Genomic DNA, 16986 nt, shown 5'->3' on the forward strand with positions numbered 1-16986 from the left:
CTAGAGATTTCTTGTTTTCCACAGAAATAGTAAGCTTTTCTTTATTGAATAACTGTGGGCCTGGTCATGGGTCAGATCCAGTGCCCACTGAAGTCAACTGAAAGTCTTTCGTTGCCTACAATGGGCCTGGAATCGAGGCCCCCAGAGAGGTGCCGTGTGCCTGTGAATCTCAGCAAAGAATGGGAATTTCAAGTGCTCAGCACCTATCAGTATGAGGCCCAACAAGACAGCCAACTCTGTACTGAAAACAATGTCACAAAAGTCTATTTTCTTTGAGATCCCTGGGGGACCTCAAGATCTTCCCCTGTGCCTGTTGATAAGGATGCCATTTGCTAATAAACAGTACCCCTTTAAATTATGCCTTCCATGAACATAGCCCCTCATGAGTGTCACACTGATTTCTGAGGGTAATTACTAACCACAGAAGGTATTTAAAGCTAATTATACACCTCCTACTCTTCAGAATTTAACTTGCTTAGCAACCAGTTTCCAGGCAACTCTTGGCACTGTATAATACATCTAATAGTTTTTATTATATATGTATTACATGACAAAGTGGAATGGGAACTTTTCTTGGCTAGACCTGTCTCTCTCATTCCCTGTCCAGTGGTAAGCAGTGACCTCGGGCTAGGACAGAGTTCAGCACCAAGACACACTAAAGCCAGATGCAAATACTCCACCACTGCTTAAGAATCTTACAGCAAAATTTTATCAGGAACTCAACTGTAAATCTTTGTTAGCTAGGTAAAATACTAAGAATTTTTCTACGAAACACAAGTAGTTTGTGTGCGCTCAAGTGGAAGTGAATCTAGAAGTGTTATTTTTGAAAAGTGAGAAAATTATTGTAGTGCTTGGGTAATAGAGATACTCTGACATCATCAGGAATAAGTGCATGAGGATCAAAGAGCATTAATGCTGTGGTCTCGTTTTCCAGCCTTCATCTAGTCCAAAATGTGTAAGCATGTGCATGTATGAGTGTGCATGTGCATGCATTTGTGCTATACGTGCACCTATATGTATATAGGAATACTTATGCTTTCCTGTGTTTGTACATGTGTCAGCATGCATGTACTGTACGTGTGCATTCACACGTGCATGTATGTATGTGCATGGGTTAATATGACAATTCTACATTATTATTCACATCTCATGTATGAGGAAGAAAACAGCATTTCCTGTCCCAATTATGGAGGAAGCCAAAGCATTTCTTATAGCATTCTAGTGTTAGAAGTCTTGCTGGACTTAGAATTCAAAGCCATGAAGACAATATGGGTCACATACGGGAGAGGGAAAGGGACTGGAAACCTTTTTCACAATGAACAAGTATATATTTATAAGCATGATGGAGTAAATTCTGCCAGTGGAAGTATACGTCTGGTCAGCCCAGGCCCTCCACACATTTCTAAAAGCTGATAAATTATTAAGAATCAAACACCCAGTAGGGAAACTCTGTGGATCTTGCTACAAAAGGGTAAAATATTCCAGCTCTGTCCAGTGGTGGGATGAAGCCTAATTTAACATTGAAGCCCTATCTCTTGAGACATTTACAACTAAAGAGAACAGAACACTACCCAATGCTGTAGAAAACAAACACTTAGGTTGGCCTTTCAGTGGAATGAATATCAGCTGATGATCTAACTGGTCTATCTCTAGCTTCTATAATTTTATGACCCAATGTTACCAATGGGGAAGCTTTCAGGCCAACATGCCAGAAAATGTGAACTTCTGAGATAAGTGTCACCTCTAACTCATGGGCCTTATCTCAGTCTAATATTAAGTAAAATGGTCACTGATTTTGGTGGATGATTGATTAAATTCTATCCACTTTGGGAATGGCTTAGAGTTATCCATGTGCCATGGTGACAGTGAAAGATAATTTTAAAAGGTGGGATACAAAACCAGTCGAATGACAGAAAAATATACAACTATATTTTACTTACCTAAACTTAGATTTGGAGATCCGATGCCTGAAAGATAAGAGTTACTGTTAGTGCTTCTAAATGAACTGTACACTCTAGACCTCCATGAAAACAGCAATAGAAAGAAGTAAGAATAAGCACAACGGATTCCCAATGCATACTGTTTTCCTCTTTGAAAACTGTAACTCAATCCATGCCACTGGGGGTTGCCCTGGCAGAAGAAGAGTACAGTCTTGTTGGTAAGATGAAGGAGAGTGGTGCCATGTGAACCTGAAGATTCTGTCACCAACATCATCAATGAAACAGCCCTTCTGTTATTTAAGAGGTCATTCTGATGCCAAGGGTTACCATAACCCTGTTACCAAATGTCTTATACAAATGTGACCATCTTCTTCTTTTTCCTTTTGTCATTGAAGAGTTACAATCCTCTGGATTTTACTTTTATATGAAATAAATGTATGCTAATATATAAATATTAACACTTTGACTTTATATAGCACCTTTCACCTGAGGCTCTCGAAGAACTTTACAAAGTGGTAAATATCATCTTCATTTTGCTGAAACCAAGGTATAAAGGGTTATGACCAACAACTTCAAATTTGGGTGCCTACAGTCACATGTAGTCATGTAAATTAAAGTGGCCCGATTTACAAAGGCACTGAGTGCCCACAGTTTCCATTGGCTTCAGTGGGATTTGCGGGTGCTCAGCACCCTGGAAAATCAGACCACTTTCAACCTAAATATGTATTTCAGTGTCTAATTTGAGGCACCCAAGTTTAATGACCTAGATGACTTACTTAACATCATACAGCAAGTCACAGGCAAAGCCAAGAATAGACTCCCAATCCGTCACTGACAGACCAGACACCAATGGGTCAGTTTCTTTATGTGGAAGGGATTTTAGAGATAGAAACATATATTTCACCAGCAGATGGTCCAAATAAAGAAAAATCCTCTGCACTGAATACATCTCTCCTGCAGTGTCATATGCAAGCAACACTAGGCCACATACCAGCCTGCAGTGAATATAGACAACACCACAAAAATATTTTTATAAAGAAGAAGAAATAACGTGTCTTCTAAATGTAATACATTGCTGTAAAAAACAATGGGAGCTTAAAAGTGAATGAGGTAATGAGGTACCCACAGAGGGTATCCTTAATATTATGATGTTCCAAACACTATAATTTGGAACAAGTTTTGTTTTGAAAAGCCATCCCTATAGATTGTACAATATGTAGATTTAATGAATGTTCAGACTTAAAGAATGGTTTAAAAGTATGACCTAAAACAAATCATAATTTGTGAACATGCAGTAGGAGAGAGATAGAGCTCAGTCAGAGCAAAGGACAAGTCACAGAGGATGGAAGGAAGAAGAAGTCAAAGGGTGTAAGAGAGAGAGAGAGAAGGAGAGGGAGAGACAGTGAAAGAGGCACAGAGAATGAGAGGAGAGGTCACTCCTAGAGAATGGTAGGGAGGAACAAGGGAGAGAGGTGGAGAGAGGAAGACGTCATGGGGGAGATGACCGATGGAAGGTGAAGGACAGAAGTTTAAAGACCTCTGGGGACCCCACGGGCTGAATCCAAGTGTCCCTCCTGCTTTACAAAAAAGGGAGCTGTGTGGCATTTAAGGAACCTTTTATTTAGGTAAGCAAAAAGTTATGGCAAGTGTTATACTCATCATGCATGTGATAATTACATCTCTGGTGCACAATGAGCTGCAGCAAAGTGCCATCACTTCTCCGCCAGGCTAGCTAATAATCTTCTCACTGCTTCGGATGCCCTTCTGCTAAGGCAGAAGGTTTATCCCATGGGGGTGCTATATATATATATACATAGGTCAGGGAAGGAAGAAAATATTTTTATCTAGAGCCAGAATACAAGGGTGAAATATGAATTCTGAAAACATAAGTTGAATAATACAATTGATTCTACAAACATGGACACATTATGTACAGTAGGCCAGCTAGTCTGTAACACTCCTCTAAACTGACCCTTACTACCCCAGGCCTCCTGCCTTTCAGAAGCACAGTCATTCTTCTCACACAAAAACATGCTGTTATATCTATGGATTCTGGCCCCTTGTTACAAACCCTTTGTGCCACTCCAAAATTACACCTGCCCCCCGAGGTTCAGGGCGAACAAGATTTAGTGCTGGACAAAGTGATGAGTTTAAGACCAATACTTCACAACCCTATTATGTTAGGAACTTTACGTCACTGGAAAAGAAAGCTTCCCAGTTTTCCAATGAGACATAGCTTTTACTTCTAGCTCTGGAAGGTCTTCAGATATTGGACCTTACAATCCTGACATTTAAAATACAAGAAAGCTATTTTAGATCATTATTAGATGTTTTTAGAGCTCTCTCTGAGTAGAGCAGAGTTAGACTCATGATAGTTTAACTCATCTAAGTTTAAAGAAGGAAGGACACCAAAATAGTTCCCTGTTTGTTTTTTAATTCCCTAAAACTTTTCTAAAATTGTATCTCCATAAATCTGTAACATATAACAGATATGGGGTATAAAGAGTAGGGTATAAAGGGTTAATGAGTTCAGGGTAATCTGCATAAATCACAGTTGGTGCTATATCCCAGATTCTTACTGACAAAACCTTTACACAACACCATCACACATCAGACCGTCAAGTATTCCATAGGAGACAAACAGAAAGACATTTATGAAGAAGCGTGTGATACTCTGGTATGAAAGCTATACAGAAATAAAATCTATTGCACTAAGACTGTGGAGGATTTAGGCACCAATGTAACTGTAGATCTACCAGAATAGCAATTCTGGGAACACCTTACAGGTCTCCAAGCATGTAATATCAATCATGATACTGCACAGATATTCTCACTGTACAGATTTTACCACAGTACTGTATAACCATGCAATTATTTGTCACCTTGGTCACAGCTACTACTATACTGTATAACCTCCCAAGTAATTATCTTCCTGATAACTTATAAACCCCCATGGACACAACTAAAAGCTCTCAGAACATCAGTAGCATAGAAATTCACTTACTGTAACTCTAGGAAATACACAACTTCATCATATCCAAGGAGCTGCATTGTTCAGACCTCACAGATTTTAACACTAATCCTAGTGTTGTGACACTGATTGCATGTTGACATGACACAGGTTAGTGGTGCAATTAGTGGTCAAACAGCCAAACAAAACTTTCAGGGTAACATTCTTTCCTGGTTAATTTAAAGGTCCTAGAAAAATTCCTTGCTTGTTTCCACTCAGGACTTTGGAATGCCTGAAATAGAGACAACCACCAAAGATCCTATTTTAGACCTTTCACTGGACAAATGCATGCGGTGACAGGACACTTTAGGAGGGTTAGTCAGTTTCAGGTATGTATCCAGCAATAAAGCTGGTAATATGTCACCTTAATAAATTGTTAGAGCTGAATTCTGCTCTCAGATTTGCCTGTGTAATTCCTATGGCAGTCACTGAACTAAACTCTTCTTTCAGGTACATTTTGTGTAACCCCATTAACATCAGTGGAGATGCACAGGTGTAAGTGATGATAGTAACTAGCCCTTTGTGTATTAATTAAAGGCTTCCAGTAAACTGGGACACAGTACTTATGACAAAAGGACAGTTAACCTTGGTTTAATATGGGTTCAGATACTCCCACGACTCCACTGAGACTTGATGGGAAGATCTTTACTTGACAACTATACTCAGTCTCCTGACAGAATCAGTGAGCTGAAGCAGTGCCTGGAGATTGATGCCATTTCTCCTTTCTTTTTCCCTCACTACAGTATTGCTCTGACTCCACGAGAACTAAAGAGCAACCCCGACCTGACTGGATGGGCACTGAATCGTACTGGAGTGGCAGCTGCTGGCCAGCAGTGGTAAGAGACAGCAGAGCATCTCCATAAAATCATAGAATCATAGAAGATTAGGGTTGGAAGAGACCTCAGGAGGTCATCTAGTTCAACCCCCTGCTCAAAGCAGGACCAATCCGCAACTAAATCATCCCAGCCAGGGCTTTGTCAAGCCAGGCCTTAAAAACCTCTAAGAATGGAGATTCCACCGCCTCCCTAGGTAACTCATTCCAGTGCTTCACCATCCTCCTAGTAAAATAGTGTTTCCTAATATCCAGCCTAGACCTCCCCCACTGCAATTTGAGACCATTGCTCCTTGTTCTGTCATCTGCCACCACTGAGAACAGCCAAGCTCCGTCCTCTGTGGAACCCCCCTTCAGGTAGTTGAAGGCTGCTATCAAATCCCCCCTCACTCTTCTCTTCTGCAGACTAAGTAAGCCCAGTTCCCTCAGCCTCTCCTCATAAGTCCAGCCCCCTAACCATTTTTTGTTGCCTTCTACTGGAATATTTTGTCCAATTTGTCCACAGCCTTTCTGTAGTGGGGGGCCCCAAACTGGACTCCATACTCTAGATGTGGCCTCCTCAGTGTCGAATAGAGGGGAATAATCACTTCCCTTGATCCGCTGGCAATGCTCCTATTAATGCAGCCCAATATGTTGTTAGCCTTCTTGGCAACAAGGGCACACTGTTGACTCATATCCAGCTTCTCGTCCACTGTAATCCCCAGGTCCTTTTCTGTCGAACTGCAGCTTAGCCAGTCGGTCCCCAGCTCGTAGCAGTACATAGGATTCTTCCGTCCTAAGTGCAGGACTCTGCATTTGTCCTTGTTGAACCCCATCAGATTTCTTTTGGCCCAAGCCTCCAATTTGTCTAGGTCACTCGGGACCCTATCCACACCCTTCAGCGTATCTACCTCTCTCCCCAGTTTAGTGTCATTTGCAAACTTGCTGGGCCTGCAATCAATCCCAAAATCCGTCCTGCTGAAATCTTAAGGTGATTTGCTAGTCAAGGAGTTACACCACAGGCTGGGAAACTAGGCTAGGGTTTTAGAGTCTAACAGAAACTCCAGCCCTGACTGTGAAGCAAGGGGTGAAGGGGGGTGGGGGAGGTGGAGTCAGGCTAGTTACAGATTTGGAAATGTGAAGGATCCTCCTTTATAAAGCCAACCTACTGTTCTCTATACACACATCTCATGACGTACTGGGCTGGCCGTCAGTACCAATGGCCCAGGCTGTGATACTTGGGAGGGTCGTAGACAAGAAAGAGAAACAAGGGCCAAGCCTGTGCATTTTCCGACTGAAATCAGCTGTGAATTTCTGGGCTTTTGGCAGACATCTGTTACCATGGCTCCTGATGTGGCAGGGACCAGAGATCTCACAGCAGCAAAGAGATCAGCTGCAGTCTGTAGTGTCTTCAGACACTATTTGCTTATCAAGCCCAGAACAGCAGCAGCCGTGGCAGACAACAAACCTGCATGTGATCAGCTCTTCCCCCTTCTCCACAGACGCCTGTACCGACTGTTCTAAGAGCTGCAAAGGAATTATTCTGCCAACCAGAAGAGCACAAGGAAAAGCACCAAGGGAAATACACTGATGGATCAGCTGATGCCAAGCGCTTTCATTATTTACAAGATTTTCAGGACATAGGATATTCAATTGAAAAGCCTGGGTAACTCATTTATTTTGTTTTATTCTGGCTTTTTTGTTTTAACCCCCCTGTGCAAAATTGTTGGACTATACCAGGACTGAAAGGAAATCCTGGCCAGGATGAAAATGCCAAATGGCTGATTGTTCCAATGAAAGCTGATCATTTGAAGCTGTTTCTTCCTTTGAGTTCAAATGCTTCAACCCTCTACCGTGGCCTCCTGGAACATGAGTCTCAGCAAGGGTCTTTCTATAGATCAGCTACTCAAAAAAAAGGCAAGAGCTTCATGTCACCCTGCGTATTTCTGGTTGTATTGGAGGACCAGATTTCTTGGGTGCACCTAGTCCAAAATTCAGTTCCAACAAGGCTAATATTAAGCATGGGTCACTGCCTGACCTCAGGAATCTAAGCTACAACAACATGGGCTCCAAATTAAAGTTATATCTGTAGGGAATTCATATGATTTACTGATAAAAATGCAGCATCTCAGATAAATTACTCACTGCTGGGAAGCCTTGTGAGTAAGGCTGCTCCTTAATCCAAAATCCATTGCTCCTAGGTGTAGGTTTAACACCAGTTTATTTGTTGCAGAGGATCATGGGAAACACATTTCAACGCACCTTGTTAAAATAGGTCAGTCACAGCTGTGGTGGGACAGAGGTAAGATTAGGGTTTCAAATTTTGTCTTTGGGATAAAACTGTTGTGTTACCATTCCAATGCAGATGTTATCACAATGTAAGGCAACATCATCATATGAGTGATGTCATGTTGGCACTGCAGAAGTTTTGGGATGCTTGTAGATGGTTCTTGATAGTCCTATCAAATTCAGAACGGTTCCTAAAAACTGATATGTATTACAACTACCCTAGGCATTGTGAGCCAAACCCATCCCTGATATAACTCCATTCATGTCCAAGGAATTACCCCAGGGATGAATTTGGCACAGATTTTTTGTTTTTGTTTTGATAAATTGGATGTAAAGCACATTAATGAAATCAAGAAATCCAAATTTAACTCTTCCTAGAACTCCTTCTGTTGGTTCTAAGGTTAGAATCACTCCAGACAGCTCTGCTGAAGAAGGCACTTAGGCTTAGGTACTATAGAAGATACAGGTTTCTTTGGAGCATGATGCACCAGGAAACTACTTCTGCTGGAGGGGTGCTCTCCTGATCTCACTGAGAACATATCTCCATGAAGTCAGGTAGTGCTGTCAGAAGAGATTTCCATTTCCAAAAGAGATGCTTGGAATTAGCTTCTTGTGCTGATATTTCTGCCATTCACAGACCGTTTTTTTTAAGGTTCTACTACTTCATATAAGAACAGAAAGAACATCCAGTAATTCTAAGTCATCTTTAATAACATTGCTTTTCCTTTCCTTCTCCCAAGGGCATGTCTTCCTCTTGTCATAAGTACATTCTGATGGCAAGAAGAAAAGGAGTACTAGTGGCACCTTGGAGACTAACCAATTTATTTGAGCATAAGCTTTCGTGAGCTACAGCTCACTTCATTGGATGCATTCAGTGGAAAATACAGTGAGGGGATTTATATACACACAGAATATGAAAAAATGGGTGTATATCATACACACTGTAAGGAGAGTGATCACTTAAGATGAGCTATTACCAGCAAGGCGGGGGTGGGGGTGGGAAGAAAACCTTTTGTAGTGATAATCAAGGTGAGCCATTTCCAGCAGTTAACAAGAACGTCTGAGGAACAGTGGGGGTGGGTGGGGGGAATAAACATGGGGAAATAGTTTTACTTTGTGTAATGACACATCCATTCCCAGTCTCTATTCAAGCCTAAGTTAATTGTATCCAGTTTGCAAATTAATTCCAATTCAGCAGTCTCTCCTTGGGGTCTGTTTTTGAAGTCTTTTTGTTGTAATATTGCAACCTTTAGGTCTGTAATCGAGTGACCAGAGAGATTGAAGTGTTCTCCGATTGGTTTATGAATGTTATAATTCTTGACATCTGATTTGTGTCCATTTATTCTTTTACGCAGAGACAGTCCAATTTGACCAATGTACATGGCAGAGGGACATTGCTGGCACATGATGGCATATGTCACATTGGTAGATGTGCAGGTGAACGAGCCTCTGATAGTGTGGCTGATGTGATTAGGCCCTATGATGGTGTCCCCTGAATAGATATGTGGACACAGTTGGCAATGGGCTTTGTTGCAAGGATAGGTTCCTGGGTTAGTAGTTCTGTTGTGTGGTGTGTGGTTGCTGGTGAGTATTTGCTTCAGGTTGGGGGGCTATCTGTAGGCAACGACTGGCCTGTCTCCCAAGATTTGTGAGAGTGATGGGTCGTCCCTCAGGATAGGTTGTAGATCCTTGATGATGCGTTGGAGAGGTTTTAGTTGGGGGCTGAAGGTGACAGCTAGTGGCGTTCTGTTATTTTCTTTGTTGGGACTGTCCTGTAGTAGGTGACTTCTGGGAACTCTTCTGGCTCTGTCAATTTGTTTCTTCACTTCAGCAGGTGGGTATTGTAGTTGTAAGAATGCTTGATAGAGATCTTGTAGGTGTTTGTCTCTGTCTGAGGGGTTGGAGCAAATGCGGTTGTATCGTAGAGCTTGGCTGTAGACGATGGATCGTGTGGTGTGGTCTGGGTGAAAGCTGGAAGCATGTAGGTAGGAATAGCGGTCAGTAAGTTTCCAGTATAGGGTGGTGTTTATGTGACCATCGCTTATTAGCACCATAGTGTCCAGGAAGTGGATCTCTTGTGTGGACTGGTCCAGGCTGAGGTTGATGGTGGGATGGAAATTGTTGAAATCATGGTCGAATTCCTCAAGGGCTTCTTTTCCATGGGTCCATATGATGAAGATGTTATCAGCGTAGAGTAGGGGCATTAGGGGACAAGAGCTGAGGAAGCGTTGTTCTAAGTCAGCCATAAAAATGTTGGCATACCGTGGGGCCATGCGGGTACCCATAGCAGAGCTGCTGATTTGAAGGTATACATTGTCCCCAAATGTGAAATAGTTATGGGTGAGGACAAAGTCACAAAGTTCAGCCACCAGGTTTGCCGTGACATTATTGGGGATACTCTTCCTGACGGCTTGTAGTCCATCTTTGTGTGGAATGTTGGTGTAGAGTGCTTCTACATCCATAGTGGCCAGGATGGTGTTTTCAGGAAGATCACAGATGGATTGTAGTTTCCTCAGGAAGTCAGTGGTGTCTCGAAGATAGGTGGGAGTGCTGGTAGCGTAGGGCCTGAGGAGGGAGTCTACATAGCCAGACAATCCTGCTGTCAGGGTGCCAATGCCTGAGATGATGGGGCATCCAGGATTTCCAGGTTTATGGATCTTGGGTAGCAGATAGAATACCCCTGGTCGGGGTTCCAGGGGTGTGTCTGTGCGGATTTGTTCTTGTGCTTTTTCAGGGAGTTTCTTGAGCAAATGGTGTAGTTTCTTTTGGTAACCCTCAGTGGGATCAGAGGGTAATGGCTTGTAGAAAGTGGTGCTGGAGAGCTGCGGAGCAGCCTCTTGTTCATATTCCGACCTATTCATGATGACGACAGCACCTCCTTTGTCAGCCTTTTTGATTATGATGTCAGAGTTGTTTCTGAGGCTGTGGATGGCATCGTGTTCTGCACGGCTGAGGTTATGGAGCAAGTGATGCTGCTTTTCCACAATTTCAGCCCGTGCACGTTGGCGGAAGCACTCTATGTAGAAGTCCAGTCTGTTGTTTCGATCTTCAGGAGGAGTCCACCTAGAATCCTTCTTTCTGTAGTGTTGGTAGGAAGGTCTCTGTGGATTAGTATGTTGTTCAGAGGTGTGTTGGAAATATTCCTTGAGTCGGAGACGTCAAAAATAGGATTCTAGGTCACCACAGAACTGTATCATGTTCGTGGGGTGGAGGGGCAGAAGGAGAGGCCCCGAGATAGGACAGATTCTTCTGCTGGGCTAAAAGTATAGTTGGATAGATTAACAATATTTCTGGGTGGGTTAAGGGAACCTTGTCAATCTATCCAACTATACTCTTAGCCCAGCAGAAGAATCTGTCCTATCTCGGCCCCCCCACCCCACCGCTCTCCTGCTGGTAATAGCTCATCTTAAGTGATCAGCCTCTTTACAGTGCGTATGATAACACCCATTTTTTCACGTTCTATGTGTATATAAATCTCCTCACTGTATTTTCCACTGAATGCATCCGATGAAGTGAGCTGTAGCTCATGAAAGCTTATGCTCAAATAAATTGGCTAGTCTCTAAGGTACCACTAGTACTCCTTTTCTTTTTGCGAATACAGACTAACACGGCTGCTACTCTGAAATCTGATGGCAAGGTTGACTTGCCAAACTGACAGAATTAAATACCCTTCAGCCCGATGTCACTAAAAAAATCAACTTTGACTTGAAATCTCCCTATTGCTCCAACAAGACTAAAGGGACTCATTGCCCCTGAGATTTTACCAGATTTGTAGAAATGATAATTTGCCTAAAAGACAAATTGAAGCTTTACAAAGCTTATCTAGTTATTTCATTTGTGCTTGCAAATTCCAGTGGAAAGATGAACTCACAAAGGTCTGCTAAAAAGTACAGGTCAGATCTTCAGATGGAGTAAATGGGCATTGCTCAACTGAAGCCAAAGGAGCAAAAATAATAATAAATAATAATAATAATTTTAAAAAGCCTGTTACGAACTGAAGATATGGCCCTATAAACTTGTCTGAAAGATTCAGCATTCTTCATACAAGAATTCCCCCTGTATTTTAGAATTGAGCTAATCACTACTTCCCTATTATCAGGCCAAATCCTGAAGTCCTTACTCAGCCTCTCCTCAAGGAATACTCTCATTCAACTTAATAGGTCAAATTGTGAAATTCTTACATAATTTTTTACATGCTCCATGGGGTATTTTGGCTTACATGAGGATTGAACAAGGACTTAATAGGAACTTCAGGATTTGGTACACCCTAACAATCTGAATTTCAGACTTGTTGCTGCCTGAGAGGAAGACATGACAACTACAATAAACTAGAGATGGGCCCAAGCACCAAAGTTCAGATCCAGATCTGAACTTCCCTAAAGTTGGAGAGTTTTCAGATCCAGATTATTGGTTCAGGCCCATTATTAAGACAGGAACCATTGGCAAAATGTGGATCTCAGTCCAGATTTGGGTTTGGATTTCAAACACACTGGTGTGGCCTCTTATTATCCTAGTGGCAGGGAGCATCTTCCATTTCCCTGACGCTTAGAACAGTATCAATGGGGCCTAGAGGAACTTACACCCAGTCTTCTTTTGGCCAAAGAAAAGTTTGCTGAGATTCTAGTCTTTTTTGGAGGAAGGAATGTGAAGCCCCTCCCCATAAAACTGTATTGGCTTAAATTTCCCACTATGTTTGAGTTGTTCTCAGATATAGTGGAGAGTGGCAACTGCAGAAAGATGGCTGCATCTCCCTCCTTGATCCTCAGCTGTCCAACCCTGGTGGAACTTAGAACAGCAGTGGGCCTATCTTAATTTCCACCACTGGTGTAAGTTCCACACCAGTTGAGGATCAGGTGTAAAAGAGCTTTGCTCCACCATGCACCTTCCTGTCCATGCCCAGCCCCTGGAATTCCCCTGACATGTCCTGTCCTTCCCCCTTACACTTTGGGTAGGCGGATAGCTGGAGCAGAAAGTAACAGAGTGGAATTTCCCACTGGTCATCTCTAGCTATTTTAGGCCCATTTTGCACCCCACAGAAACATATATTTAAAAACCTGATTACCTATAGAATTGAGTGTTAGCCTCAGTATCCTGGCCACTTTCTAATTAAGGTAATTCTACTCTAGCTGTCAAAATCCCCCCTGCAGTTTCAACATAGGACAAGTCATCCTTCATGTCTCCTAAACCCATGAATGTGTAGTGTCTCTTGGCACTTTCAGATAGCCGCCACTTTTTACCCTGAAGGTAGTTGCACTTCAGTGCTGGAAAAGTGACCCCTACATACACAGACCATGAAATGCTTTAGGATCCTTTGGGATGAAAAGCATGATATGAATGCACATTGTAATATTAAATTATAGGTGACTATATAGACACTATAATACATTTGCCATTTTTATTATTATTTGTATTACGCTCACGCCTAAGAACCTCACCGTGACAAACACTATACACACAAATGAAAAAAGAGACAGTCCCTGCCACGAAGAGCTTACAAACTACAAAAGAGAACAGGTGAATGCAGCAGACAGATGGAGGAAGCACAAGGAAAAAGGATAAGTAATTTTTCATGAGGTTTGTGAGCTGGGTGATGAAAACAAACTGCACTTGCAAATAACTTTGTGCACACCAGATAAGTAATTACAGATAGTGGCAACTGCTGACCAATATTATGGGGCCTAAATTACGCTTTTATAGTATAGGTCCCAGGGAGCTTGGGGCAGATTTTTGCCTCCTTGAGTTCTTCAGTTTGCAAGGGGACTGTGCAGGCTGCACCACAGGTGTGCTGAGGCTGAGGTAGTAATGTCACTTATAATCCCACCTACCACTTCCTCCCTTTGGTGTGACATATGCTTCTGGGTACACACTGACGTAGCATTCTGCCTGCAATTGTGACCAGCCCTTGTGAGAGCCATGCAAGAGGGTGAGAGAAGATGCTTTCCCCACTCTGCTATGCACTCACACAAGGGCCTGCCATAGTCCAGCACATAATATTTTAAATACCTTCCAGAAATACTGTCTCACATATTTTGCATATGTGCCTAATAGATTTTATGACCCATGGCATTTTTTCTGACTGAGGTACTTCTATGTCATCATTAACATTTTTATAATAAGAGGTACCATGCTATGTACAGTAATCAGAACTTGATGTGCAGTGCAAATCCCATTAGTCCTGATGAAAACGTTGTGCATTGATTTGAGAACATATCCAGAATTTTGGAATCTGGATCCATCACTTTTAAAGGGACACTTTTCAAAATAAAAATATGGGGCCCAATGCTGCAACTCTTGAGGCTTGCAGGTTTGGGACCACAGATATATATTTAAATTATGTTACCTGTTCTATTAATAACACCTTAAGTAATTAAACCTGAAACAATGCTGAATATCAAAATGATTTTACATAATGTATGATGTTTGCTTGCTTTTTGCATGTCACTCAGCTCATTAAATCAGACTAGTCAGCTTCACTCTTTGGTTCTCGTGTGCTAGCTAGACCAATGTCATTCTGTCTGGGTATCTATCAATACAGGAGAATGTTTAATTTAAAAAAAAATGGTTTTCATCAACTTTTTAAAAAGTACATTATAGGGCTTGTTTACATGGGTAATGATTCCAGAATAGCTATTACTGATTAACTCCACGTGCAGATGTTCATATTCCAGAATAAGAGTACCTTATTCTGAATTAAGGCAATCTTATTCTGGAATAAGAGTGTCCTCAGATGAAATTAATCAAGAAATATTTAATCCATTCAAATTTACACCCTTCCTTATTATGCTTTAATTTTCATGTGTGGATAAGACCATGGAAACAGTTCTCTTTATAGTGCACCTGATTCTGGTCTAATTAACACCTAAATCCCAAATCCCTCCACTGAGATCAAGGGTCACTCTGGATTTACCTGACTGAGATCAGAATGTGGCCTATTAGGTTTCATAACTTCCCACGTACCATTTTCTTGTTTAAAAACTGTGGTAAATCCAGGACAAACAGCTACAAAAGGGGGGTAGTAATTAGTCCCAGGGGATTAAAAGGCCCCTCCCTATCCACTGAGGAGAGAGAACCATGGGGCAATAAGGTTCAGCTGGAAAAGGGGTTGCTAGGGAACCAATTAGGTTCAGCTGACTCCAACTACTTGGGACCTTTTTAACCCCTCCCCTGGGTGGTAGGAGGGGGGAGTGAGAGGAGTAGGGAAGCTGCTAGTAGGTTGTTTGCAGCAAGATGCCAGACCGTCCCAGTAGGGAGGCTGCACTTGCTCCCCAGAAGGGAAGGAAAACAAGCACAAGGGACTGACTGAGGAGAGGAGTAGCAGGACCCTGTGCCACCTATAAGGATTCACCTTGCCCCAAACCTGAGTCTCCAAGGCTAAAAAGGACTGAGCCTACTGAGGTGAACAAGGTATTTTGCCACAAAACCCTTAAGTTTGCATTTAAAATATTTGGATTTAACCCTTTAAATCCATCTTGCCTGCAGCAGAAGCAACATTGATATCTTTATATATGTACTCACGCCAGCCTAGCACCGCAGTTTTCTCCTTCAATATCTGCTCCTGCCACATTGTCTGTGTTCATGGACTCAGTCTCACTTGTAGGCATGCTCACTGCAAAGTGAAGAAAAAGCAAAGAGTTGGTGATTAGATTGCAAAACATCTATTGTCAACCAATGACAATGGAGGGGACAGCTTAGCAAATAGACTCTGAGTAGCAACATCTGAGCCTTATGCATTGGGCCCTACCAAATTTGTGGTCCATTTTTGTCAATTTCACAGTCACAGGATATTTTCCTCCCTTGGTGTTCACACCTCAAGTGCTAGAAGAGGGCCTCATCCTCCCTGATTGAACTAACCTCATTATCCCTAACCTGATTCTTGCTTGCATAGTTATACCTGCCTCTGGAAATTTCCACTACATGCATCTGACGAAGTGGGTATTCACCCACAAAAGCTTATGCTCCAATATGTCTGTTAGTCTATAAGGTGCCACAGGACTCTTTGCCATTAATTTCATGGTTTTAGATATTTAAATCTGAAATTTTACTGTATTGTAAATGTGGGGGTCCTGACCCAAAAGGGGGTTGTGGTGGTGTGGAGTTGTAAGGCTATTGTAGGGGGGTCATGGTGTTGCCATCTTTACTTCTGAAGGCAGCACTGCAGAGCTGGACTGCTAGAGGGTGGCTGCTGGCCAGGCACCCAGCTCTGAAGGCAGGGCCACTGCCAGCAGCAGCACAGAGGTGAGGGTCTCATGCTATGGGGAATGGGTTACCACTTTTTTTGGGGGCAGCAGGGCCAGCCTTATGGGTAGGTGCTGTGGTCAAGGGGATGCCGTGGTCACCTCTCTGCAAACACAGCCAGCTGAAGGCCCCTTTAACCCTGAGCGCTGGGCCTGGAAGGGGCAGAGCTGCGGGCGCCCCGCCCAGGGGCTCCTACTATGTGCCAGACTCCAGCTGCTAGTCCTGGCTGGGCTGCTGCTGGTGGCAGCACTGCCTTCAGATCTGGGCTCCCATTCAGAAGCCGTTGAGCTTCCTGCAGCTGGGGGAGGTTCCTGGAGGTGGGTCTGACCTGGCCCCAGTCGTGGCTCCTGCAGAGGAAGAAGCAGTCCCATTCTGGCCAGAACTAGCAGCTGGAGCCCGGTGCAGGGTAGGAGCCTCCGGCTGGGGTGCCCCCAGCTCTGCCCCTCCTCTACAATAGCCAGATTTCACAGGGGAGGCCAGATTTCACAGTCTGTGATGTGTTTTCCAGGGTCATAAATATAGTAGGGCCCTACTTACGCAGTTTGCTGAGCAAGTCTGTGGCCTTATTGCATAGGCCAGGCAGGTATAACTTAAGTATATACTCAAGTTCCCCATCAGAAAAGAGTGGGACAAGAGCTGCTGCTCTGCTTCTTTCAGTGAATTAATCCCTTGAAAGTTTATAAATAGGATCAATGGAAACT

The 16986-nt window shown here is 42.9% G+C and overlaps 1 protein-coding gene across 1 annotated transcript in view; it reads right to left on the minus strand.

Moving 5' to 3' along the window:
• Window positions 1–16986, minus strand: part of CACNA1C (calcium voltage-gated channel subunit alpha1 C) — a 714429-nt gene that overhangs the window by 148943 nt on the left and 548500 nt on the right. Inside the window, exons 10-11 of the mRNA XM_074938754.1 lie at window positions 15566–15656; window positions 1941–1967 (exon numbers count right to left, since the gene is read on the minus strand). Of these exons, the coding sequence (XP_074794855.1) occupies window positions 1941–1967; window positions 15566–15656 (118 nt within the window). The remainder of the gene's footprint in view (window positions 1–1940; window positions 1968–15565; window positions 15657–16986) is intronic.

The sequence above is a fragment of the Natator depressus genome, chromosome 1 (assembly GCF_965152275.1).
Source record: "Natator depressus isolate rNatDep1 chromosome 1, rNatDep2.hap1, whole genome shotgun sequence".
NCBI classification, from domain to species: domain Eukaryota; kingdom Metazoa; phylum Chordata; order Testudines; family Cheloniidae; genus Natator; species Natator depressus.